We start from the raw sequence: 26,834 nt of genomic DNA on the forward strand, positions 1-26,834 counted from the left end.
TCAGAGTTGTACTGTACAATTCAGTGGAGGCCAGAAGGGGAGGACCATCCTCCTCAGTGAATTTCATAGAGCATTTTTATTGTAAAACATTTAAAAAGTTATCCTTTTTAGATGAAACTATACTAAACATAATCATGTCACCAAATAACTGATTAAAACACTTTTGCAACGAAGGTCTACAGTAGCCTCAACAGCACTCTGTAGGGTTGCACTGTTGTGTCGCTGGAGGACAGCTGGCTTCCATCCTGTGATGGACATTTTTATCTTGTGAAAAGACAGCCTTGAAAATGTTCGTCTTGTCTTGGTGTCATAAATAATCCTTGGTTCCTGCCTGTGTTTGGTAAAGATATGGGGTGGGGGGGGACACACACGACCTCCTCCTTAGGACGATCTGGCAGAACACCCAGAGTATGTTCTTTAAGTTAAAGATAGGAGACAGTGCTAGACACACGCCGGAACCAACCCTCTGAACTATGCATATTTAACATGTCTGTAACCAGTATATAAGGAATAACGGGACTGCATTGAGTTGTTTGGAACCTCTCCAGCGCGCTGATAATAAAGAATGATTGACTTTGAGTGTCCCTGTGTAGAAATTCTACAACTATTTGGCGTCACAAACAGGATGATTGATTCGGCCTGCAGAGCTTTCCAGTGGGGGTCTGCGAGGAAAACCGGTGGAGCATTTTATGAAGCGTGAGGGGAAATTCCTGTCTGACCAAAAGAGGACGAGGAGCCACCCAGACCAGACCCTTACTCTGAGATGCCCGGGAGGTGACACGTCATCCACAAACAAACGAGGGACACGGCAACTGATTTCAGAAAGTACACTTAAATGAATTTGTATAAAAATATATATTTTTTTATTATAATAATAAAACGTAGCATAGAAATGGAGAATACCACTAGTCTTAAGTCAAGTCATAGCACAAATCGAATGTTGATGTGTGTTGTGCGAATGTGGATGTGAGTTGTGTGTGTAGTGAATGTGGATGTGAGTTGTGTGTGTAGTGAATGTGGATGTGAAAGTTGTGTGTGTGTGTGTGTGGAGTTACTGAGTGAAAGTGTGTGTTATTCTATATGTATGCGGCAAGACTATAGAGGCCATAACATTTATGACTATATAAACTATTGATACTGTGGATGCTGTATGGACTATAGAAGAACCATGGCAGTAATACATATGACAGAAGAAGGCTAGAGTGTCCACCATGCCCATGGTCTGGGACTACTAATAATAGCACATGTTATTGTTGCTTTATATGTATAGGGAGTAGCGTTCTACAGGCATTTCTGGGAATTGTCTTTGTGGTCTGGGACCACTGTACCATTGTCTCTGGGAGGCTAGAGAACCGTTGAAGACACATATGGTGCATAGGATGCACATGGAGTGGTGTGGATGTGAATACCTAAGGATAGTTATATAGGGAAAAGTGAATGGAAAGATAGGTCTATTCCCGAATATACGGTTAAATAGAACAGAGTGAATATTTAAACCCCTGAATGAATAGAACACTGGTATAGAGGAGGAGTTTGTGATGTAACACAAGTGTATAATAGGTCACTAGAGATAAAGTAACATAATATGGAGTGTAATGGGTTACGAGAGATCTGATGAAGTAACAAATGAACGTACTTAAGCGGTGTAAAGAATATTCTGAGAAATGTTCAGAGTGGTTTCTTTATGGATCATTTGATTAAGATAAGGGTAAAGATAAGATAAGGTTAAAGATAAGATAAGGTTTAAGAGAAGATAAGGGATAAGATAAGGTTAAAGCATTGTACGGGACTTGCTCCTAACCAATAAAACTACAAACGCTTATGAGATTTCCTCCACCCTGGTAATACATAGGGCTGTGCAATTTAGTCAGCTGGTGATTGGCAAGCAAGTAATATGACTACATACTCAGTCATTTACCGTTAATGAACATAAACACATTTAGCATCTCCTGGCTTTCATACATAGCCTCCAAGACATTTTAAAATGTCTAATAAATACATGTAATATAGCCTACACAGTCACAATAAACACATTATTTATTTTAGACAGGTCTAAAGAAGCATGATATAAAGGAAATGTAGACTATTTCAGAAGAAAAGAATAGCATACTCTGAGTTGTCCTTATTTTAGGTCCTGATGTGGCTATGCCATATGACTGTGTGGCTACACTAGTTTATTTAGCAGACAAGATTTGCTTATAATTCCGTGGCATTATTTTATAGTATGAAGAATAGATTTGAACAAAACTGAATAAAATAGAAGCATTGTCTCCAAACGATTTGAGGGAGTGTGCACACGGGGTTGAGCGGTTAACAAAGAAATGGGTGCTCCTATATGGTTAATTTAATATAACTTTAGTTGTTCTACAAACATTGGGCTATGTGTTTTGATTTTGATAATACATTGTAAGGCTGCATGGTGAGATTCTAATGATGACTTGAATAAAGTTGCTTGAAAGGCATGAGCTCTGCTTTGTTTTTTCTGCGCAGGCTGTACACACTCCAATAGTCTCTCGTTCACAATTTGACAAGCACTTGATAATGCCTCGAATTTCACGGCAGCATCCCCTTTGTGACGGTAATGTACCCTAAAACAAATCCTTGCCTTTCGCGGCATGGATAGATCTCAAATTAATACAACCACTTGCATCAAAACACCTTGTTTTACGCAATGTGTCTGACGCAACAGATCAGAACGTTTAGTTTAAAATGTTGATAAATTATTAGGCTATTTCTTCACATTATAAGGGCAGCAATGCGAACATTGTAGTAGGCTATAATCGCAAATGTTCCATTAGCGGATTATCAAAAGTGACCGCCGATTATCAAGTGACCGCAAATGCAATTATGTATTTGATGCTTTTATTATAAAGGTGCATTTTTATGGTGAAAATGATCTTCCCCAAACTTGAAATTCACGCACTGCTTATATATGTCACTTAGGCTCTACACGCTTGTAAAGCAGATTAATGTTCTTAATTTTAAGAAGTTATTTGGCCACTGTGATACAAACCTTAATAAAACATATAGGAAGGACTATGGGACAGGCTACACGGGGTGTGCGATTATGATTCGAAAAATTCCCAAAAAATGCATTGCTTCTTATGCTGGGCATCATTCACAAGTGATAATAAACTATGTCCCTTTTTCAGGACCCTGTCTTTCAAACATAATTTCTTAAAAATCAAAATAACTTCACAGATCTTCATTGTAAAGGATTTAAACACTGTTTCCCATGCTTGTTCAATGAACCATAAACAATTAATGAACATGCACCCTTGGAAAGGGCTTTAAGACACTAACAACTTACAGATGGTAGGCAATTAAGGTCACAGTTATGAAAATTTAGGACATTAAAGAGGCCTTTCTACTGACTCTGAAAAACACCAAAAGAAGATGCCTAGCGTCCCTGCTTATCTGTGTGAATGTGCCTTAGGCATGCTGCAAGGAGGCATGAGGACTGCAGATGTGGCCAGGGCAATAAATTGCAATGTCTGTACTGTGAGATGCCTAAGACAGCGCTACAGGGAGACAAGACGGACAGCTGATCATCCTCGCAGTGGCAGACCACATATAACAACACCTGCACAGGATCGGTACATCCGAACATCACACCTGCGGGACAGGTACAGGATGGCAACAACAACTGCCCGCGTTACACCAGGAATGCACAATCCATCTATCAGTGCTCAGACTGTCCGCAATAGGCTGAGAGAGGCTGGACTGAGGGCTTGTAGGCCTGTTGTAAGGCAGGTCCTCACCAGCAACAACGTCACCGGCAACAACATCGCCCCTTTAATAATAAAAAAATGGATGTAATAAATGTATCACTAGTCACTTTAAACAATGACACTTTATATAATGTTTACATACCCTACATTACTCGTCTCATATGTATATACTGTATTCTATACCATCTACTGCCTCTTGCCTATGCCATTCGGCCATCTCTCATCCATATATTTATATGTACATATTCTTATTAATTCCTTGTGTGTATTAGGAGTAGTGATTGAGAATGGGTTTTTTTTTTCAACTGGAAAGAGTAGAATGGTTTTAGTTGAAGGAAACAGATATGGAGACTAGTGAAAGTAACAAAGAGAATGGTAATATCAGATAGCACTCTAATGTAATGTTTTAGTCATTTGAAAAAGTAAGTCTTTCAATATGCAGCTACATGACGGACAGAGTGATTGAGCATTGGGACTGATGTTAAATTAGAGGCCACCATCTGGTGTTTGGTTTAGAGATAAGTTTGCTGTGGAACAATAGATAGCCACCAGTACTCACTGAACAAAAAAACAATCTGTAAGGGACACAGTGGGGAAATTTGGGACAGAGGTATGAATAATTGAAATTATACATTTTTGACAGGTTCCAATGTTTATTAGTCAATTCTATAGTTTGGGTAGCACCAGTGATTTAAGTAAGAAGGTAGTGTCATCCAAAACAATAATCTGTTTACATTACGTGAAACTGTGTCCAGAATAAGAAGATCCAAGTAAATGTTTTTAGTACCGAATATTGAGCTGATAAGCCAGCACCAACTATTTGAAGGTCCTAGCAGATTTGGTAAACAATAGGTTTCATATTTTAACTAGTTGATGTACCAGGGACAGTTTGTACAGAACTGTATGTCAATGCAAAATGACAATGATTACAAGAGAGGGGTTCTGGGACTTTGGAAGGTGCCTATTCCTGCCCAAGATGCAGTAAACTCGATAAAGATTAAATATTTTTTTATGACTGATTAAGATGTTTATTTTCTTTCTTTCTTTTTTGCCAATGGGTCTCTGTCTTTCCCTATGATAGGCATCTTGAAGGTTTCTTGAGGGTGCCTTAGGAGAGACGTTATTGAGACTGTGTACTGTGCAGTGTAAAGGTGCCCGCATCTAGCTGTTGAGGGAGCTCCCAAATTAAGTAAGGCCTGGCCATTCTGTTTATTGTTACCCTACGATTTTTACCACACACACGCCAGCACCCACACACAACCCACCTTGATAAGAAATGTGCTGAAAAACCCAGCCTTTTCTCTCATGCCTTTTCTCTGAGGAGTGCGACATGAGTCCAATGTGGAGTGAGCATGGACGAGATCCCGTCCAACTTCTCTCATGTACTGGTAGGAAAATGGACAAAGACATAATGGACTGTAAAGGACAGTGGCGACTCAGGTGAGAGACATTATCAAGGGCCATCCACTTTGAACATGTGCCATTGGGAGGACAGACTGAAACGCCAGAATAATGAGTGCCGGGAGGTAGGGGGGTGGGTGGTCAACGTGCCCGTAATTAATTTAGGTTTATCCAAAATGGTTTATATGGGGTTTCAGGTTGATTGTGGAGGTCTGCACATTGCAAAATGTATAGTACTTTAGACTAGAAATGGACTGAGATACCAATCTGTCATATACATGCCACTCGCAACAAAAGCTCCAGCTGACATGTCATTGCCAGAATCCATAAATGAAATTGTGTAATGAAGCATATGTGAAAATGTATGAAGTGAATGCCTTAAGCCATGATTTTGCAAGTTGGATTGTACAACCAAGAATGAAGGGTTTGAAAGTCTCATTTTTTTTGCGTTTATTTTTTTATTTACTCATTTGATTGTAGATGTTAGCTTTATGATGATTATGAATTAATCACTCATAATTAGATTCACTCCCATTAATAGAAGTATAACCTTTATTATGATTTAATATAATGACATATTTTAATATAGAAGCTAAAATCTAAATGCTTAAAATCAAATTCAACTTTGTCACATGCACTGAATACAACTGTCACGCCCTGACCTTAGAGAGCTTTTTATGTCTTTATGTCTTTATTCTATGTTCCTTTTTCTTTGTTTTGGTATTTGTTTGTTTTGGTTCTCAATCAGGGACAGCTGACTATTGTTGTCTCTGATTGGGAACCATACTTAGGTAGCTTTTTCCCATAGGGTTTATGTGGGTAGTTATTTTCTGTTTAGTGTTTTCTGCACCTGACAGGACTGTTTCGGTTTCGTTTATTCTCTTTGTTATTTTGCTATAGTGTTCAGTTTAAATAAAAAGCATGAACACTCACCACGCTGTGCTTTGGTCCGATTATTCCTCATCCGACGACGACACCCGTTACAACAACAACTGTAACGCTCGTCGTCGGTGGAAGGAAGAGTGGACCAAAGCGCAGCATAGAAAGTGTTCATGATATTTATTTTCCATAAACACTCAAACAAAAATAACAAAAACAAACACTTTCGTCAGGCACAGACACTAAACAGAAAATAACACCCCACAAAACCCAAACGGAAAATGACAACTTATATATGATCCCCAATCAGAGACAATGATAGACAGCTGCCTCTGATTGGGAACCACACTTGGCAAAAACAACAAAGAAATAGAAAACATAGATTTTCCCACCCGAGTCACACCCTGACCTAACCAAACATAGAGAATAAATAAGGATCTCTAAGGTCAGGGCGTGACAACAACTGTAGACTTTACCGTGAAATGCTTACCTACAAGCCCTTAACCAATATTGCAGTTCAAGAAGAGTTAAGAAAATATTTACCAAGTAGACTAAAATAAAAAGTAATAATAAAAAGTAACACAATAACAATAACGAGGCTATATTCATGGGGCACTGTTACCGAGTCTGTGCAGGGGTACAAGTTAGTTGAGGTAATTTGTACATGTAGGTTTGGGGGGAAGTGACTATGCATAGATAAATAACAGCGAGTAGCAGCGGTGTACAAAATAGGGCGGTCAATGAAAATTGTCCAGTGGCGATTTTATTAATTGTTCAGCAGTCTTGGGGTAGAAGCTGTTGAGGAGCCTTTTGGTCCTAGACTTGACTCTCTGGAATCGCTTGCCGTGCGGTAGCAGAGAAAACAGTCTATAACTTGGGTGACTGGAGCCTCTGTCAATTTTATGGGCTTTACTCTGACACGCCTATTATATAGGTCCTGATTGGCAGGAAGCTTGGCCCCAGTGATGTACTGGGCCGTTCGCACTACCCTCTGTAGCACCTTACGGTCAGATGCTGAGCAGTTGCCATCGCAGTCGGTGATGCAACCGGTTAGGATGCTCTCGATGGGGCAGCTGTAGAACTTTTTGAGGATCTGGGGACCCATGCCAAATCTTCAGTCTCCTGAGGGGGAAAAGGTTTTGTTGTGCCCTCTTCACGACTGTCTTGGTGTGTTTGGGCCATGATAGTTTGTCGTTGATGTGGACACCAAGGAACTTGAAACTCTCGACCCGCTCCACTACAGCCCCATTGATGTTAATGGGGGCCTGTTCGGCCCGCCTTTTCCTGTCATCCACGATCAGCTCCGTTGTCTTGCTCACATTAAGGGAGAGGTTGTTGTCCTGGCACCAGACTGCCAGTTCTCTGACCTCCTCCCTATAGGCCATCTCATCGTTGTCTGTGATCAGGCCTACCACTGTTGTGTCGTCAGCAAACTTAATGATGGTGTTGGAGTCGTGTTTGACCATGTAGTCATGGGTGAACAGGGAATACAGGAGGGGACAAAGTACACACCCCTGAGGGGCCCCAGTGTTAAGGATCAGTGTGGCAGATGTGTTGTTGCCTACCCTTACCACCTGGGGGAGCCCGTTACGAAGTCCAGGATCCAGTTGCAGAGGGAGGTGTTAAGTCCCAGAGTCCTTAACTTAGTGATGAGCTTTGTGGGCTCAATAGTGTTGAACGCTGAGCTGTAGTCAATGAACAGCATTCTCACATAGGTGTTCCTTTTGGCCAGGTGAGAAAGGGCAGTGTGGAGTGTGATTGAGATTGCGTCATCTGTGGATCTGTTTTGGCGGTATGCGAATTGGAGTGGGTCTAGTGCAGAGGGATTATGGTGGTCTACTTGAAACATGTAGGTATTAGACTTGATCAGGGAGAGGTTGAAAATGTCAAGGAAGACACTTGACAGTTGGTCATGCTTTGACTACATGTCTTGGTAATCCATCTTGCCCAGCGGCTTTGTGAATGTTGACCTGTTTAAAGGTTTTATTCACATCGGCTACCGAGAGAGTTATCACACAGTCATCCAGAACAGTTGGTGCCCTCATGCATGCTTCAGGGTTGCTTGCCTCGAAGCGAGCATAAAAGTAAAATGACTGAGGTGGTGTACTCCTCAATGGCAATGGATGAATCGCGCAACATATTCCAGTCTGTGCTAGCAAAACAGTCCTGTAGTGTAGCATCTGCGTCATCTGACCACTTCCGTATTGAGCAAGTCACTGGTACTTCCAGATTCCTGCTTGTAAGCAGGAATCAGGAGGATAGAATTATGGTCAGATTTGCCAAATGGAGGGCGGGGGAGAGCTTTGTATGCATCTCTGTGTGTGGAGTAAAGGTGGTCTAGGATTTTCTCTTCTCTGGTTGCATATGTGACATGCTGGTAAAAATGAGGTAAAACTGATTTAAGTTTGCCTTCATTAAAGTCCCTGGCCACTAGGAGCGCCGCTTCTGGGTGAGTATTTTCTTCTTTGCTTATGGCCTTATATAGTTGGTTGAGAGCTGTCTTAGTGCCAGCTTTGTTCTGTGGTGGTAAGTAGATGGCTACGAATAATACAGATGAGAACTCTCTTGGTAGATAGTGTGGTCTACAGCTTATCATAAGATACTTTACCTCAGGCGAGCAATACCTCAAAACGTATTTAATATTAGACATTGCACACCAGCTGTTATTGACATATAGACACACACCCCACCCCTCGTCTTACCAGAGGTAGCGTCTCTGTTTTGCCGGTGCATGGAAAATCCTGCTAGCTCTATTTTGTCCGTATCGTTGTTCAGCCACGTCTCGGTGAAACATACGATGGTACAGTTTTTGATGTCCCGTTGGTAGGATAATCTTATCGTAGGTCATCAATTTTATTTTCCAAAGATTGCACATTGGCAAGAAGAAAAGATGGCAGTGGGAGGTTACTCGCTCGCCTACGGATTCTCAGAAGGCTGCCCGATCTGAGGCCCCTTTTCTTACGTCTTTTTTCACGCAAAAGGCGGGGATCTGGGCCTGTTCCATTGAAAGCGGGATATCCTTGCAGTTTCTTGCAGTCCACGTTGAGTAATCGCTGTTCTGATGTCCAGAAGTTATTTTCGGTTATAAGAGACGGTAGCATCAACATTATGTACACAATAAGTTAAAAAATAAGTTGCAAAAAAATCGCACAAAATTGCACAATTGGTTGGTTTGAATGTAAAACGTCAGCCATGTTCTTCAGCGCCATCTTTATAAAAAAATAGATATAAGAGGATGGAATGTGATGGACATTTTTATCTTGTGAAAAGATAGCCTTGAAAATGTTAATCTTGTGTTAGTGTCATAAATAATCCTTGGTTCCTGCCTGCGCTTGGTAAAGATATGATGTACTTGATGCATTGAGTTGTTTGGAACTTCTCCAGCGCGCTGATAATAAAGATTGATTGATTTAAGATTGACTTTGAGTGTCCCTGTGCAGAATTTCCACAACACTCCTCTGGGTACATTGACTTGAATACAAAACCTAGGAAGCTCATGGTTCTCACCCCCTTCTATAGACTTACACAGTAATTATGACAAATTCCGGGGGACCCTCTCCAGCCTACCAGAGCTTTTGCAGCATGAACCGACATGTTGTCCACCCAATCAACGGATCAGAGAATTAATCTAGTACTGGAAGCATAAGCTACAGCTAGCTAGCTATTTTAGCTTACTGAAACATCCTGATCAAACAGACGGATGCTATGTTAGCTAGCTGGATATGACTTTCCAACACAACACTTAAACTCTTAAACTCACAACACTTAAAGTCAAGCTAAGCTTTTGGTATTATTAATTATTACCACCGGGGACCGCCGGTGTAACTGCTTACTGATTGTACACTTACATTACTGCATAATTGTAGCATGTTTACTGACGAGTTAGTTATATTAGCTATGCTGACTATGATATTACTTTAGCTAATATGGTGACAACTATGTAGGTTGTGTTTAGTAGTTTGGTTTGGAAAGGTTATTCGCCTGGTCACCTACAGCTGATGTGTTGTGCATTGAAGTCCACAAGCGAAGGGAAGAGGTGAGAGGAGGAGAGCGCATAGATGCGAGAAGGAATACAACGTGGCTGCTATGAAAGTGAACTGTGTTTACAGGTGATCAGGGTGTATTCATTCTGCCGATTCTGTTGAAAACATTTCTTAAACGGAACAAAACAGGCATAAACATACCTGACCTGTGTGAACATACAGTTGAAGTCGGAAGTTTACATACACTTAGGTTGGAGTCATTAAAGCAGCCATCATACCGCTCAGGAAAGAGATATGTTCTGTCTCCTAGAGATGAACGTACTTTGACGCGAAAAGTGCAAATCAATCCCAGAACAACAGCAAAGTGAAATTATCTATATCCACAGTAAAATGAGTCCTATATCGACATAACCTGAAAGGCCGCTCAGCAAGGAAGAAGCCACTGTTCCAAAACCGCCATAAAAAGGCAGACTACGGTTTGCAACTGCACATGGGGACAAAGATCGTACTTTTTGGAGAAATGTCCTCTGGTCTGATGAAACAAAAATAGAACTGTTTGGCCATAATGACCATCGTTATGTTTGGAGGAAAAGGGGGGATGCTTGCAAAGCTGAAGAACACCATCCCAACCGTGAAGCACGGGGGTGGCAGCATCATGTTGTGGGGGTGCTTTTCTGCAGAAGGGACTGGTGCACTTCACAAAATAGATGGTAACATGAAGATGGAAAATGATATGGATATATTGAAGCACCATCTCAAGGCATCAGTTAGGAAGTTAAAGCTTGCGTCTTCCAAATGGACAATGACCCCAAGCATACTTCCAAAGTTGTGGCAAAATGGCATAAGGACAACAAAGTCTAGACATTGGAGTGGCCATCACAAAGCCCTGACCTTAATCCTATAGAAAATGTGTGGGCAGAACTGAAAAAGCATGTGCGAGCAATGAGGCCTACAAACTTGACTCATTACACCAGCTCTGTCAGGAGGAATGGGCCAAGATTCTCCCAACTTGTTGTGGGAAGCTTGTGGAAGGCTACCCAAAACGTTTGACCCAAGTTAAACAATTTAAAGGCAATGCTACCAAATACTAATTGAGTGTATGTAAACTTCTGACCCACTGGGAATGTGATGAAAGAAATAAAATCTGAACTAAATAATTTTCTCTACTATTATTCTGACATTTCACATTCTTAAAATAAAGTGGTGATCCTAACTGAACTAAAACAGGGATTAAATGTCAGGAATTGTGAAAAACTGAGTTTAAATGTATTTGGCTAAGGTGTATGTAAACTTCTGACTTCAACTGTACATTGTACACTTTCATTCATAGGCTAGGTTGCAGCAACCTCATGATGGGAATAGGGAAAATGTGAGTATCATGTAGTAGCCTAAACCTATCGATTTTACATTGAACTGAGTGAATGGAATATGAATGAGAGTCATCCAATATGTTGTAATATTTTCATTTTTTAAAACATTTTTTACCTTTTTACCTTTTACCTTTTTACATGTATTTTACCTTTATTTATCAAGGCAAGTCAGTTAAGAACAAATTCGTATTTACAATGAAGGCCTTGATTTGCTTTCAGGCCATATGACTAGAGTAGCAGAAACTTGCAACAAGAGAGCGAAGATTTTTCCAAACAGAGACCGAAGGTTCAGCAGCTTAGTGCGAATACAATACAGACATAATTTTTTTACAGTCATTTGCAGGCTTACACAGTGTTTTTTTGTGTTAAGGAATTCGAGACGCGCAGTTGAGAGAACCGTTACTTTCCATCATTGGTCTATCAGTTGTTTAGCCAATTTAGGATTTTTTAAATCGACCCAATCCTAGGTGATTCAAGTTGCAACTATCTACCGAGAGAGTAAACATTAATCTAAAAAGGCAAATTGACCGTTTTTCATAATTTGTTTCTACTCTAGCCTCCGGCATTTGCGTAGGAGGGACAGGGATCACCAAAACAGAGCGCACAAAGCCATTGCGCGCAGTACCACGTCATTCTGTCAAACTTAATGAAACTTGTTTCGTTACGGTCTAGCAACAATACTTCATTTTCATTCAGATAATATTTAGATAGTTGGGGAGTCGGGGGAGATGATAACAGGATTTCGACTGAACTTGGCGCCTCTCAAGGAACCGCTGGGATTCATCAAATTTATAGAATGGGTAAGTAGGCTACACTGTCCAGAATCTTACTGGAGAAAATATGCAGCTCAACAGTTCTAATAGCCGAGGGATTTTTCACTTTAGTTCGAGGCTGTGGCCTGATTAAATCAAAGAGAAAAGACATGTACTGTATATCATGCTTTTTGTTGCATTTCAATCGTATTGCATGTAGGAGCAAACCACACAAGCTTTCACCAGTTTTTCATAAACTAATGGGTCACAGTTTTGTTTTGTCAGTCTCTCTTCTCCTGATTCTGCAATGACAAAACAATGATAGCCTACAGTATGACATTCATTCAACTCTCCATTTCAGCAAAGTCTGTTACAGTAGCGGGCTAGGGGCTGGATCAGTTTGTACTGGCATGGTTTTGAAATGTCCCTGTTCAAAACCCTTTTCCTGCCTTTCAAATGAAAGGCAAGAGGTGTTATACATTAATTCATGTCTCATTAATAATTCACTTTAATGTTACCCAGCATATACAATCATTATCTTGAAGGGAACATGCAGATCTGGGGTCAGGAAGCTCTGTGCCCCTGACATAACCTGACACTTAGAAGAAAATGAAATTAAAATTGCACCCAATCAAGCTGACAGGTTTTGCAGAACTTAAAAATCCTTGAGACCATGTTGACGCACCCTACTGACTCAATCTAAGTAACATAATAGAAAAATCCTCATCAAAATCCATTTAACCTAGAGATCTCTGGGATGCGTCTCAATCTACTCCATCCCCATCTCCGAAAATCGGTCTTCTCGCATGTAATGTCTGAACCTCCAAACCCGGTACCAGTTTAAAAAAAATAATGGAAGTATGGGTGTCGTTTTGGGGTTAAACATGTGTCCAAAAAACACATATTTCCTGTGCTTTCTTACGCTGTATCTTCTAGATAAAGGACAGATACTTCAAAACCTTATTCCATTTCATTCATTTTTTGTCATGAATGTGTTATCAATGCGTTTCTATGGGCTGTAGTAGTAGTGGGCTTAGACTTTTAGAGAGTTAATCAGCACTGAAGTGGTGTGATATAGTTTTTAGGCCAGGGTTACATTCCTTCCACTTTGGAAACCATGTTGTCCTGAGAATCCATGCTTTTGGAGAGAATTCCTTAATCAAGTTTAACCGACTTGCCTGCATAACTCGGTCAAAGGAATCCTGTGTAGCCATGCAGGAGGACATTAGGTTAACAATTCAGCTGTTCTCTCTCTCTCTCTCTCTCTCTCTCTCTCTCTCTCTCTCTCTCTCTCTCTCTCTCTCTCTCTCTCTCTCTCTCTCTCTCTCTCTCTCTCTCTCTCTCTCTCTCTTTGTCTGTCTCTCTCTCTCTGTCTCTCTGTCTCTCTGTCTCCCTCTCTCTGTCTCTCTCTCTCTGTCTCTGTCTCTCTCTCTCTCTCTCTCTCTCTCTCTCTCTCTCTCTCTCTCTCTCTCTCTCTCTCTCTCTCTCTCTCTCTCTCTCTCTCTCTCTCTCTCTCTCTCTCTCTCTCTCTCTCTCTCTCTCTCTCTCTCTCTCTCTCTCTCTCTCTCTCTCTCTCTCTCTCTCTCTCTCTCTCTCTCTCTCTCTCTCTCTCTCTCTCTCTCTCTCTCTCTCTCTCTAACTGTGCAAATCCTTCAAGATACAGGCTGCAGGCAAGTAAGGCAGCAACCAGACAGGCAGCACCACCCCAGTCACCCAAGTCATCTGACCATAGCAGGCTGCTGTCTCTGTCTGTGCATTTGCAGTGCTCACTAGATGTTAATTGCTGTGAAATGGCACAAGTTGCTACAATGAGGTCGTCAGCCAACAGGAAGTTGCCACACTGTGAAATGAAAACATCTGGAGAAGGGTGAGAAAGAAGGGCCTCTCCGGAAGCAAAATGGAGGCACAGTCACGAAGTAGCATTACGTTTCCCCCTAGACACTGATCTAATAGCCTACATCGAGAGAGAGAGAGGGCATCAACCTTAGAACCACATGGATTGCAGCAGATAGAACGAGAAGAGGATCAAAACAGATCTTTATGTACACCGTTAGATCCTCCTTTCTCTTGGCAAGCTTGCTGTTGGGTGTGATGCTGCATGCAGTCTCTTCAATTCTTCCAGTCCGTTTATCCAAACACCCCCCCTGAGCTGGTCTACTACAGTATCTCACAGTATGTCCAGTGTAAGCAATGTTTCTCCCTTCTCCCCGCTCAGCTAAAACAGTTTACGTGATATATATATCTCTCTCTCTCTCAATATCTCTCTCTCTCTCTCTCTCTCTCTCTCTCTCTCTCTCTCTCTCTCTCTCAATCTCTCTCTCTCTCTCTCTCTCTCTCTCTCTCTCTCTCTCTCTCTCTCTCTCAATCTCTCTCTCTTTCTCTGTTTTAAACAGCTGACAGCCATCTTTGCATTTGGGAGCTGTGGGGGGTATTCTGGAAGGACTATCGTGTCACTCTTCTGCAGCGAAGGAAGGAACGAGACACTGAATGCTACTTTTAGCTATCCCTTCAAGTGGGTGTCAGTCAGTTCTCTCTCTCTGTGTTACTGTGTTTGATAACCCATACAACTATTAGACCCAACTGCAAATAAGACCCCTTTTGCAATATTTGAAATGCCTTGATGTGTTATCAGATATCCTGCTGGAACTAGGAAGGAAGTTGTTGTATAGATATCATGTGTAGAAGGATGTTCGTGGTGGAGGAAACAACTTGACCCCATGACCTCAACTGATTATTTCCTCCGTTAATCTGGATGAGTGTTTTCGTGTGCAGTGTAATGACTGGGGTTTATTCCAGGTGTAGTATGACACAAACAGGAAGTGACCTGTACAGTGAAGATGTATCAGGTTAAAATAGATGACACAATGAATAGTTTTTAATTGTCAATCAGGATGATTAGCAGCTGAAATGTTGACAATAAAAGTCTCCATTCTTTCCTCTTGCTATTGTCATTCTATATCCCCTGGGTATAAGTACACTGAACAAAAATATAAATGCAACATGGGTCCCATGTTTCATGACCTGAAATTAAAGATCCCAGAAATGTTCCATATGCACAAAAAGCTTATTTCTCTAAAAATGTTGTGCACAACTTTGTTTACATCCTTGTTAGTGAGCATTTATCCTTTTCCAAGATAATCCATCCTCCTGACAGTTGTTGCATATCAAGAAGCTGATTAAATATAATGATAATTACACAGGTGCACCTTATGCCAAGGACAATAAAAGGCCACTTTAAAATGTGCACTTTTCTCACACAACAAAGTGGCACAGATGCCTCAAGTTTTGAGGGAGCATGCAATTGGCGTGCTGACTGCAGGAATGTCCACCAGAGCTGTTGCCAGAAAATGTAATGTTAATTTCTCTACCATAAGCCGTCTAAAACTGCATTTTATAGAATTTGTCTGTACTTCCAACCGGCCTCACAACCACAGATGGCGTTGTATGGGCGAGCGGTTTGCTGTGTCAACATTGTGAACAGTGTCCCATGGGGGCGGTGGGGTTATGGTATGGGCAGGCATAAGCTACGGACAACGAACACAATTGCATTTTATCGATGGCAATTTGAATGCACAGAGATACCGTGACGAGATCCTAAGGCCCATTGTCATGCCATTCATCTGCCGCCATCACCCCATGTCACAAGCATCTGTACACAAGCTGAAAATGTCCCAGTTCTTCCATGGCCTGCATACTCACCAGACATGTCAGCCATTGAGCATGTTTGGGATGCTCTGGATCGACGTGTACGACAGCGCATTCCAGTTTCCGCCAATATCCAGCAACTCCGCTGGATATTGGGACAACATTCCAAAGGAGATGTGTTGCGCTGCATGAGACAAATGGTGGTCACACCAGATAGTGACTGGTTTTCTGATCCACGCCCCTAACTTTTTAAAAAAGGTATCTGGGACCAATAGATGTATATCTGTATTCTCAGTCATGTGAAATATATAGATTAGGGCCTAATGAATTTATTTAAACTGACTGATTTCCTTATGAACTGTAACTCAGTAAAATCTTTGAAATTGCTGCATGTTGCGTTTATGTTTTTGTTCAGTATATTTAGTGTGACATTGATCTCTTACAGAAGTACTCTGGATAACTCTGCTATATTACGTAGATACAGTGCCTTGCGAAAGTATTCGGCCCCCTTGAACTTTGCGACCTTATGCCACATTTCAGGCTTCAAACATAAAGATATAAAACTGTATTTTTTTGTGAAGAATCAACAACAAGTGGGACACAATCATGAAGTGGAACGACATTTATTGGATATTTCAAACTTTTTTAACAAATCAAAAACGGAAAAATTGGGTGTGCAAAATTATTCAGCCCCCTTAAGTTAATACTTTGTAGCGCCACCTTTTGCTGCGATTACAGCTGTAAGTCGCTTGGGGTATGTCTCTATCAGTTTTGCACATCGAGAGACTGACATTTTTTCCCATTCCTCCTTGCAAAACAGCTCGAGCTCAGTGAGGTTGGATGGAGAGCATTTGTGAACAGCAGTTTTCAGTTCTTTCCACAGATTCTCGATTGGATTCAGGTCTGGACTTTGACTTGGCCATTCTAACACCTGGATATGTTTATTTTTGAACCATTCCATTGTAGATTTTGCTTTATGTTTTGGATCATTGTCTTGTTGGAAGACAAATCTCCGTCCCAGTCTCAGGTCTTTTGCAGACTCCATCAGGTTTTCTTCCAGAATGGTCCTGTATTTGGCTCCATCCATCTTCCCATCAATTTTAACCATCTTCCCTGTCCCTGCTGAAGAAAAGCAGGTCCAAACCATGCTGCTGCCACCACCATGTTTGACAGTGGGTACGGTGTGTTCAGGGTGATGAGCTGTGTTGCTTTTACGCCAAACATAACGTTTTGCATTGTTGCCAAAAAGTTCAATTTTGGTTTCATCTGACCAGAGCACCTTCTTCCACATGTTTGGTGTGTCTCCCAGGTGGCTTGTGGCAAACTTTAAACAACACTTTTTATGGATATCTTTAAGAAATGGCTTTCTTCTTGCCACTCTTCCATAAAGGCCAGATTTGTGCAATATATGACTGATTGTTGTCCTATGGACAGAGTCTCCCACCTCAGCTGTAGATCTCTGCAGTTCATCCAGAGTGATCATGGGCCTCTTGGCTGCATCTCTGATCAGTCTTCTCCTTGTATGAGCTGAAAGTTTAGAGGGCCGGCCAGGTCTTGGTAGATTTGCAGTGGTCTGATACTCCTTCCATTTCAATATTATCGCTTGCACAGTGCTCCTTGGGATGTTTAAAGCTTGGGAAATATTTTTGTATCCAAATCCGGCTTTAAACTTCTTCACAACAGTATCTCGGACCTGCCTGGTGTGTTCCTTGTTCTTCATGATGCTCTCTGCGCTTTTAACGGACCTCTGAGACTATCACAGTGCAGGTGCATTTATACGGAGACTTGATTACACACAGGTGGATTGTATTTATCATCATTAGTCATTTAGGTCAACATTGGATCATTCAGAGATCCTCACTGAACTTCTGGAGAGAGTTTGCTGCACTGAAAGTAAAGGGGCTGAATAATTTTGCACGCCCAATTTTTCAGTTTTTGATTTGTTAAAAAAGTTTGAAATATCCAATAAATGTCATTCCACTTCATGATTGTGTCCCACTTGTTGTTGATTCTTCACAAAGTTTTATATCTTTATGTTTGAAGCCTGAAATGTGGCAAAAGGTCGCAAAGTTCAAGGGGGCCGAATACTTTCGCAAGGTACTGTATGTACACTGAAGTGTTAAGCTGCGTTGTATCCCCAGGTTAAACCTGGTTGCTCTAGTGGAGAGCAACACCACTCTGTGTAACCACTCCGTGCCCGTCACCCACCTGGTGGGAGACTCCGCCTCCTCCGCCCAGTTCTTTGTGGGCGTGGCCATCATCTGCTTCCTGTACTCTATAGTGGCGTTGCTCGTCTACCTGGGCTACATGCACGTGTACAAGGACTCTGACTTCGGCCCTATGTTTGTGAGTATTGGGAAAGTAAAGGGACAAAACCTAGATTGAGATTCTCATACGTGACTTGAAATGAATATGATTGATATAATTTGATTTTGATTGATGTTATTTATGTAAGTGTCATACACCTACTCTTGCCCAGCCCACATGGGCTTACAAGACACTACTATACAGAGTACCATTTTCCTTGTACTCAAATCAAAAGAATATTTAACAAATTATACGCATACAATAATCATAGCAAGTACAGCTACCATCCAGCCACACTACACAAACAGTACATTTCTCCTTCACCTCTAGGCATTGTGAACAAACTTTGCAATCTCAAACACATCCTGTTTGAAACTAAATTTAAGGCTCTGCTTGTCTCGTAACCAGAATACTTCACGGGTATCACCAAAAATGTTACAAAAAAGAATGTCTCAGAACATCTGAGATTAATATACAGAGAGCAATAAAACACAACATGGATTTTGTTTTAGATTTCCCCAAGATCACACATTAGGCAAGTTCTCTTTTCTTCAGGCAATCTGTTAGATCTACCCATCTCTATAGCCAGAGGGAGGGTGCTGGAACTGACCTTTGGCTTTCTGTTAGATTCAGGTAGACATACGGTTCAAGGGTGTAGTTCTCTTTGATGAGAGTTGACATTCTAAGCAGGGGTTGGAACAAAAAGTATTTTTCCAATCGTTTCGTTTTGAACAGAACCATAAAAATAAAAAAATCCGTTCCACTGTTCCAACCAGCAAAATAAAGTACTAAACCGGTTCGAACACCCCAAAAAGTTAGGGTTTGTATAGTTTTTTCACATTTCTTTTTAAACTTCTGAAATCATTTCAAAATATATATTTAGCTTGACATTAAATTACTTCACCAATAGATAGAGCAGCTGGATATGGAGCAAGCATCTACAATATGTACATGCATTGGACAGACAAGTAGGGTGTAATATGCGACTGAAACTTTACCCGTGAGAAGAGCGCTGGCCATTAAGCGCTCGGCATCTTGTTGTTACGACATGTACAATCTGAATTAGGCCCACAGAATTATACCTAGGAGGAGTGACATCTATGAAGGAACTTTGAATGTCTTTGAACTTCAGAGAGTTGGCTTGACTAACGATGGACCAGAGCTAGCCCTTGACCATGACTCTCAGTTCCAATACATTACCCATAATGCCGCCTAGAGTTTTCGAGAGCTAGACAAGTTTGTGTAGCAGAGCGGCACAAGAACAGATCTTACCTTTTTTTGTTAATAAATCCAATGTGAAACGTGATAACTATAGTATCCTTAACTAGCATTGAAAATTAAAAATCTCTCTCCCTAATTTCTGAAACATTCGTGTAATGTCAGTAGCTACAGTAGACTATGTTTTGAAGCGATGGAAGGGGCAGTTAGCCGACACACACACACACACACACACACACACACACACACACACACACACACACACACACACACACACACACACACACACACACACACACAGGCAAAGATTTTCAGCTGGCAGGCAGGCAGACACTGAATTTCTGAGTGGCAGAGTGAGGGCTTTGCATAGGCACTTTGTTGCGATTTTTGTTGAACTGAAAAAAAAATGCCCAGAGCATTATTAACTGGTTCCCATGCTTTTAAAATAACAGTTCTGTTCCGGAACCGTATTAGATGACCTTCGTTCTCGGTTCTGGTTCTGTTCCTTGAAAAATTTAATTATTTTACCGTTTTGGGTTATGTTCCTTGAACCGGTTCCAACCCCTGGTTCTAAGTTTAGGTTTAAACCAAATATCAGCTGTCCATTTTTCCAAGTGTATCAGAAAACGTTTGTCCTTGATTTGGTTGATTCGACATGGTAATTTGTTCCTGAATATATACTGCTAATCAGTTTTGAATAACAGAAGTCTCCCATTGACATCAATAAAATGTGTCTGTATGTCCTGACTTCTGTTTTTTTTATGTCTGATGTATGTAAACTCAGCAAAAAAAGAAATATCCCTTTTTCAGGACCCTGTCTTTTTAACATAATTAGTAAAAATCAAAATAACTTCATTATAAAGTGTTTAAACACTGTTTCCCATGCTTGTTAAATGAACCATAAGCAATTAATGAACATGCACCTGTGGAACAGTCTTTGAGACACTAACAGCTTACAGACAGTAGGCAATTAAGGTCACTGTTATGAAAACTTAGGACACTAAAGAGGTCTTTCTACTGACTCTGACAAACACCAAAAGAAAGCTGCCCAGGATCCCTGCTCATCTGCGCAGATGTGGCCAGGGCAATAAATTGCAATGTCCGTACTGTGAGACGCGTAAGACAGCGCTACAGAGAGACAGGAAGGACAGCTGATCGTCCTCGCAGTGGCAGACTACGTGTAACAACACCTGCACAGGATTGATACATCCGAACATCACACCTGCGGGACAGGTACAGGATGGCAACAACTGCCCGAGTTACACCAGGAACGCACAAAACCTCAGTGCTCAGACTGTCCGCAATAGGCTGGGAGAGGCTGGACTGAGGGCTTGTAGGCCTGTTGTAAGGCAGGTCCTCACCAGACTTCACAGGCAACAATGTCGCTTAATGGGCATAAACCCTCTGTCGCTGGACCAGATAGGACTGGCAAAAAGTGCTCTTCACTGATGAGTCGCGGTTTTGTCTCACCAGGGGTGATGGTCGGATTCAGATTTATCGTCGAAGGGATGAGCGTTACACCGAGGCCTGTACTCTGGAGTGGGATCAATTTGAAGGTGGAGGGTCCGTCAAGGTCTGGGGCGGTGTGCCACAGCATCATCGGACTGACCTTGTTGTCATTGCAGGCAATCTCAACGCTGTGCGTTACAGGGAAGACATCCTCCTCCCTCATGTGGTACCCTTCCTGCAGGCTCATCCTGACATAACCCTACAGCATGACGATGCCACCAGCCATACTGCTAATTCTGTGAGTGATTTCCTACAAGACAGGAATGTCAGTGTTCTGCCATGGGCAGCGAAGAGCCCGGATCTCAATCCCTTTGAGCACGCCTGGGACCTGTTGGATCGGAGGGTGAGGGCTAGGGCCATTCCCCCCAGAAATGTCCGGGAACTAGCATGTGCCTTGGTGGAAGAGTGGGGTAACATCTCACAGCAAGAACTGGCAAATCTGGTGCAGTCCAAGAGGAGGAGATGCACTGCGGTACATAATGCAGCTGGTGGCCACACCAGATACCGACTGTTACTTTTGATTTTGACCCCCCCTTTGTTTAGGAACACATTATTCAATTTCTGTTAGTCACATGTGTCAGGATAGCTAGGATTGGTGGGTGTGGAGTCAAGCACAAAGAGCAACATTCCAAAGGAGAATGTTTATTCCAAATATGGGTCAAGCCAAAAACAACAGGCACACATGACCACAAAAACAGGAACGAAAACAAACCGTAAGCCATAAAACATGAACCTCCACTGACAGCAACATAAACAAGCCCGCCCAAAAGCAGACCAGAAGGCTTATATAGCCCTGAATAAACGGTTAACAAGAAACAGGTGAAAACAATCAAGACAAAAAACAACAGAAAAGGGAAAAGAAATCTGTGGCAGGTAGTAGACTGGTGACGACGACCGCCGAGCGGTGTTTTAAGCCAATTTCTTGAGTTATCCATGCACATCTTCCAGTAGGATGTGAACAATTAATTTGGCGTGGTCCTACAACTGTTTATTCTGTCTTGATAACTCCGTTTGGTCATTGTCACGCCAAGCAAGGCATCACAAACAGATCAGGGATCAGGCCACAATTGAATGTACTCCCTTGTCCATTTTAAACCATGCTGAAGCAAAGTGGTTCCAACGGGAACAAAGTGAGGGATGATGACTTGGGTTCCCTCTTCCCTCTCTCCCCCCAGGATTTTGGTCTGACGGCAGCGATTGCCTTCCTGTGGCTAGTGTGTTCCTCAGCATGGGCCAAGGGGCTGCAGAACGTGAAGGATGCCACCGGGACAGCGGGCATCACCTCCACACTGGCACTCTGCAAGGAGAGCGACGTGTCCTGCGAGGTCACTGACTTCGCCAACATGCGCGCCCTCAATGTCTCTGTGGTGAGCAACTCGACCGTTTAAAACAAATCTTCTTATAGACGATACTTGTTCATCACAATGTATCAAGTTCACATTCACTTGAATTGCATGACACGCACCTGGATTTAAAAAGAGGGGAAATGTAACAGTTTTTCTGCACATCCAACAGAAATACTGTGTTTGCCATGCTCACTTCTCTTTGACCACATGGTCTCACTCTGACTAAAGCAATCTCTGACTAAAGCCATCTCTGCCTATCTCCTCTAGGTGTTTGGGTACCTGAATCTGATCGTGTGGGCTGGGAACGCCTGGATTGTGTACAAGGAGACCCGCTGCCACTCTCAGAAGTACACTGCCCGGCAGGGGGCTGGGGCCGGGCGTGGTCAACAAGTCCCTGCTGCTATCTAATACTCTACTCCACTTCCAATGGCCAAAATAGCCCCTACACACCCTAAGTACTCCTGTAGATCTGAGAGGATTGGATAGATACACTATAAGTTTTATGGTAATAGGCAGCTTCATCTTGCCTGCTGATTGTCTGGGTGGAAACAGCCATATTTTTACTGTGCCTTAGTTATCAATATCTATGCTTTGTCGAATATATCTGTGCCTTCAATACCTGTCCCAATTTTGGGCCATGCATTTCTGTGCCTTAGCATGCTAATGCTTTCTCTCCTCGTGCCTTCTTTAACTTCTAAACCGGTGCCTTCTCTTACCAGTAAATCTCACAAACCCCTGGTATTTTCTCCTAAGCTGTGGTACAGACTCATTGACAGCATTTGTGCACTTTGACCGGCAACTACAGTGTCTTTGTTCTGGGCATTTCTACCAAACCCTAACCTGGGATAATTCAGATTCTTAAACAATGTGTCCTTTCGCCTCATGGCCTAGAAGGAATCCTGATCTGTCCTCACTTGCCTCTTTTTGCCAAGTGTGGCAGTCTTGCTTCCGTCCCTCTCCTCGCCCCAACCCGGGCTCGAACCAGGGACCCTCTGAACACATCAACAACTGCCTCCCACGAAGCATCATTATCTATCGCTCCACAGCTACTGTACTTCAAGGTCCCAGAGCGAGTGACGTCACCAGTTGAAACTCTACTAGCGCGCACCACCAACTAGCTAGCCATTTCACACTGTTTACACAAGGATGCATGTGTCTCTGACTGTACCGCTGGCCATATGCTTTCTTAAATGATATCTATAAAACATTTTAATGTTTGTCTCACTTGAAATTAAGTAGAACTTTCCAGTCTTGATCTTGTGTCTTTCAATATCATCTTCTGTTGCGAAGACTGATTTTTAAAATGATGTTCTTCAGTCTGCCATGGTTTTTGTACTTTGTATTATGTTGTTTGTTGAACCTCAGCCACTAAGAAAGTGTGCATGTGCTGGCTTTATGTTTTGAAATCTCCTGGTTTTTTTATTTTTTAGATTGCTTAATGAATTATTATTCCCTGCCATTACCTTTGCATTTCTGATCTATTTTCGGTTATTACCTTTGATCTAATAAAAGTGTAACTTGAAGTGCTTGTGTATGGAAGGCCAATGTTGAGTGTGTGTTTGTAATGTCTGGTATCCTGGTTATGCCTCTGTCTTCCTCTTGTAGTCATCAGACCAACTTTAGCTTCATGGAGGATCTGTATGGAGCTGTCCTTTTCACAACATGCGAATTATGAATGTCTGCTTTCTTTTTGAATAAAAACCAAGGCATTTCCTACATTCTCTCTTTTTGTATAAAAGTAGAATGGGTCTCTCTCTCTATCTGGTAATATTTACTTCGCTTACAAGCCATACTGGGGAGGTTGCGGGACATTTCTGACCCAAAGACTCCTGAAGACATAATGCAGCTTTTGTTTCATGGTCTGTCCTGTGACCTCACTGTTTACCGTTTGTCTGAAGAACAAACAGGATATTATCTGGTAATGCTGCTCCGGTGTGTCTGAGCTGATCACTGGCATCCTTAATGCATCATTCCTCCCTTCCTTTAAATGCTCATCTGACATGACTGGATCATTTAAATCTATGTGATCATTGCTTAGACCTACCAGACTGTCTTTGAGGGTGACAATTACCTCACGTAAGGATGAAATGATGCAATATTATAGTAGCCTATTGGAACATGGCTCAAGTATTCCTCCCAGTGATGTCCTGCAGCTAGGGAACCACTGTTACATGCTCAGTCATGTGGTCTGTGGTAGTCCACACTGACACGTGCTGAAGTCATGCGGCCCTATTGGCTTTGTTTCCTGTTCAACACCAGCCTACCATCACTGACCTATAACTAATGTTATAACACTGCAGCTGCAGCTATAACACAAGTTTGACCACTCATCCACACATTTTTCCATACATTTCTCCAACAATCACTTGTTGAAGGATGTATGGGTACTGACTGTATGGATATTTTCACAAACATCGACATCACCAATGAGCCAATGTTGTAGGCCACTGTCTGTCCATCATTGAGTAGAGACGCAATTTTCAATTCCAACCACAAGAGGTCAATGCTGAGTCATATTTTGTTGTTGCGCTGAAGATCTCTTGGAACAATGTATAGGATTCCTATGGCAAATTTGTGATCAGCAAAAGTGATATTTGATATAATAATGTGTATGGGCAGCAAAAGGTATTTTGTTTGTGTAGTGCAAAAGTGTACAATATTCTTGTCTGTAGTAAAAGTATTATTGACCGACTAGGATATTGCTGCTTCACAACGACTGCACGTTGTTGTACTGTATTATACTGTAATATGGCTCACATATTGGTCAAATGTGCTGTACTTTGGCTATTGCCAGCCTAAAATCTTCTACTGTTACTGAAACATTAAAACATATTGAATATGTAAGACATCGGAATATATTTCAGCAAATCAACAATGGGTGAAATGCAATTTTGAGAAAAACAACAACACACGTGTCATTTATGTATCAGAAAAACAAACGTTTGAACTTCAGAGGCCCACACACCCCTTTGCAACCTTTCAACTCCTTGCCGCCAGAGGCCGAGCGAAGACGGAACGTGACGAAAATGACGTCAGGTGCTCCGCTTGTCTCGTTTAGCGTACTGCGAAGGAGAGGGAAAAAAGCAAGCAACAAGAAGGAAGTGCAATGGCGACATTGGATCGCCAACTACCAAATCCGGATACGTTCCTGTGCAAACCTTGGTCGACTTTTATCAGCGCAGCAAAATTACACTATTCTGACAGTAAGTGCACGTCAATTTTGTCGTCCATTTCTATAAAAATGGCACGTGCGAACAGTGTTGTTGAACTGAGATTGAGTTAGCCAGCCGTGTCCTCCATGCATCTGTCAAAACTGGAAGATAACAACCACATATTAAGTTAGTTACCAAATGCATAACAAATCGATAAAACGCATGTTTTGCAAATGCTCTGTACTCATTTCTCTGATGCATTCTCAACATGTTCGTGATGTACATGGGTTAGTTTACTGCTGTCTGGCCAGGATAACTTTTCGTTGCTTGTTGGTGACAGTTTGCTTGATTGGTCATGGCACCTCGTCAGTTAACGTTACAGCTGCGACCTAGTTATCGAGCTGGACGTCATGACACGTTCCAGCGTGGCGTGCGTGAGATGTATGTTTAATTCAAGCAATAACTAACCTCTAGTACATTAACTCCAATATGAACCTTATTTTCTTATATTACTCAAATACAGACTCGCTCGTCGGAAACCGCTTGAAAGAGCTGTACAACTCCTGGGAAGGAACTAAACTCAGCAAAGAAGGTAAGGTTGATCAAAACGTGTTGTGGTGACTGTCACCCGAGCCTTGTTCTTGTGGACTGATGACACTCCAGGTGTCACTCCGGCGTTCTTGCCAACATTCTTGCATATTTTAACACCAAGGCCACACAACAAGGCACAGCCTGTCAACTTCAAAGCTAAGGGATGATCACAGCATACATATTTCCTAAAGCTGTTTATTATGAAGATCACATGTGTTTTATGTATGATAGTGAATGTACGAATTTGTTAATTACAAACGAATTGATGTCTAGTGGCATGATATTGGTCAAGTAGGAAATGTCACATGTGCATGACTATGTTCCCTTCCTGCTTACCTAGAGTTTGTACCCTAGAGGTTTTTGGCTCCACCTACACTGTACAAATGAGGGGATTTGATAACTCTAGGTTGGTGGGCCACCCAGAGTGACAGACAGGAGCTACACTCAAGTGTAGTACACTTCAGTACTAACTACCCCGTCTTCAGTTCCGTCAGACTGAGTGCCAAAGCAGCCTCTCTCAGTCCCAGCCAGACTGGAATCACCAACATGCTCTGACTGCTGATCCCAGGCCAACACACTGAGACAGATTAAGATTGACTTGCCCTTTAGACACTGATCTAAGGCCAGTTGTGTTTGCCCTGGACCCCCTAATGGATAAGGTAAGGAGATCCACTCACTCAGTCAGAATGGAGTCTCCCAGTGTTGTTGTTCCCCGGCCAAGAGTCCGGCAGGTTGTGAGACACACACACACACACACTCTCAGTCAGTCACACCATCAGCCGATGAGGTCACACCATGTGTCAAGCAGACAGTAATAGCTAACTGGGTGACGTCATTACAGTCCAATGCCGAATCATCTCTGAGATTAGTGCCAGACAGCGATTATGCCCATTGTTATATGGTTAACTCAGCATTATGCCTTCTCTCCACTACATAGGTCAACAGCTGAT

The 26,834-nt window shown here is 42.0% G+C and overlaps 2 protein-coding genes across 2 annotated transcripts in view; both read left to right on the forward strand.

The window, feature by feature from the left end:
* The first annotated feature begins 11,306 nt into the window (after positions 1-11,306).
* LOC110490270 (synaptophysin-like protein 1) lies at positions 11,307-23,857 on the forward strand. Its single transcript, XM_021563566.3, has 5 exons — positions 11,307-12,164; positions 14,510-14,628; positions 17,903-18,107; positions 21,971-22,162; positions 22,409-23,857. Exons 1-5 carry the CDS (start codon positions 12,093-12,095, stop codon positions 22,547-22,549), a joined length of 729 nt encoding a protein of 242 aa, XP_021419241.3. The 5' UTR covers positions 11,307-12,092; the 3' UTR covers positions 22,550-23,857.
* A 1,342-nt stretch (positions 23,858-25,199) lies between these two features.
* Positions 25,200-26,834, forward strand: part of atxn7l1 (ataxin 7-like 1) — a 31,345-nt gene continuing 29,710 nt past the window's right edge. Inside the window, exons 1-2 of the mRNA XM_036944564.2 lie at positions 25,200-25,344; positions 25,817-25,885. Of these exons, the coding sequence (XP_036800459.1) occupies positions 25,248-25,344; positions 25,817-25,885 (166 nt within the window). The 5' untranslated portion in view covers positions 25,200-25,247. The remainder of the gene's footprint in view (positions 25,345-25,816; positions 25,886-26,834) is intronic.

Source organism: Oncorhynchus mykiss, chromosome 15 (assembly GCF_057628025.1).
Source record: "Oncorhynchus mykiss isolate SJ-2025 chromosome 15, ASM5762802v1, whole genome shotgun sequence".
In the NCBI taxonomy this organism is placed as follows: domain Eukaryota; kingdom Metazoa; phylum Chordata; class Actinopteri; order Salmoniformes; family Salmonidae; genus Oncorhynchus; species Oncorhynchus mykiss.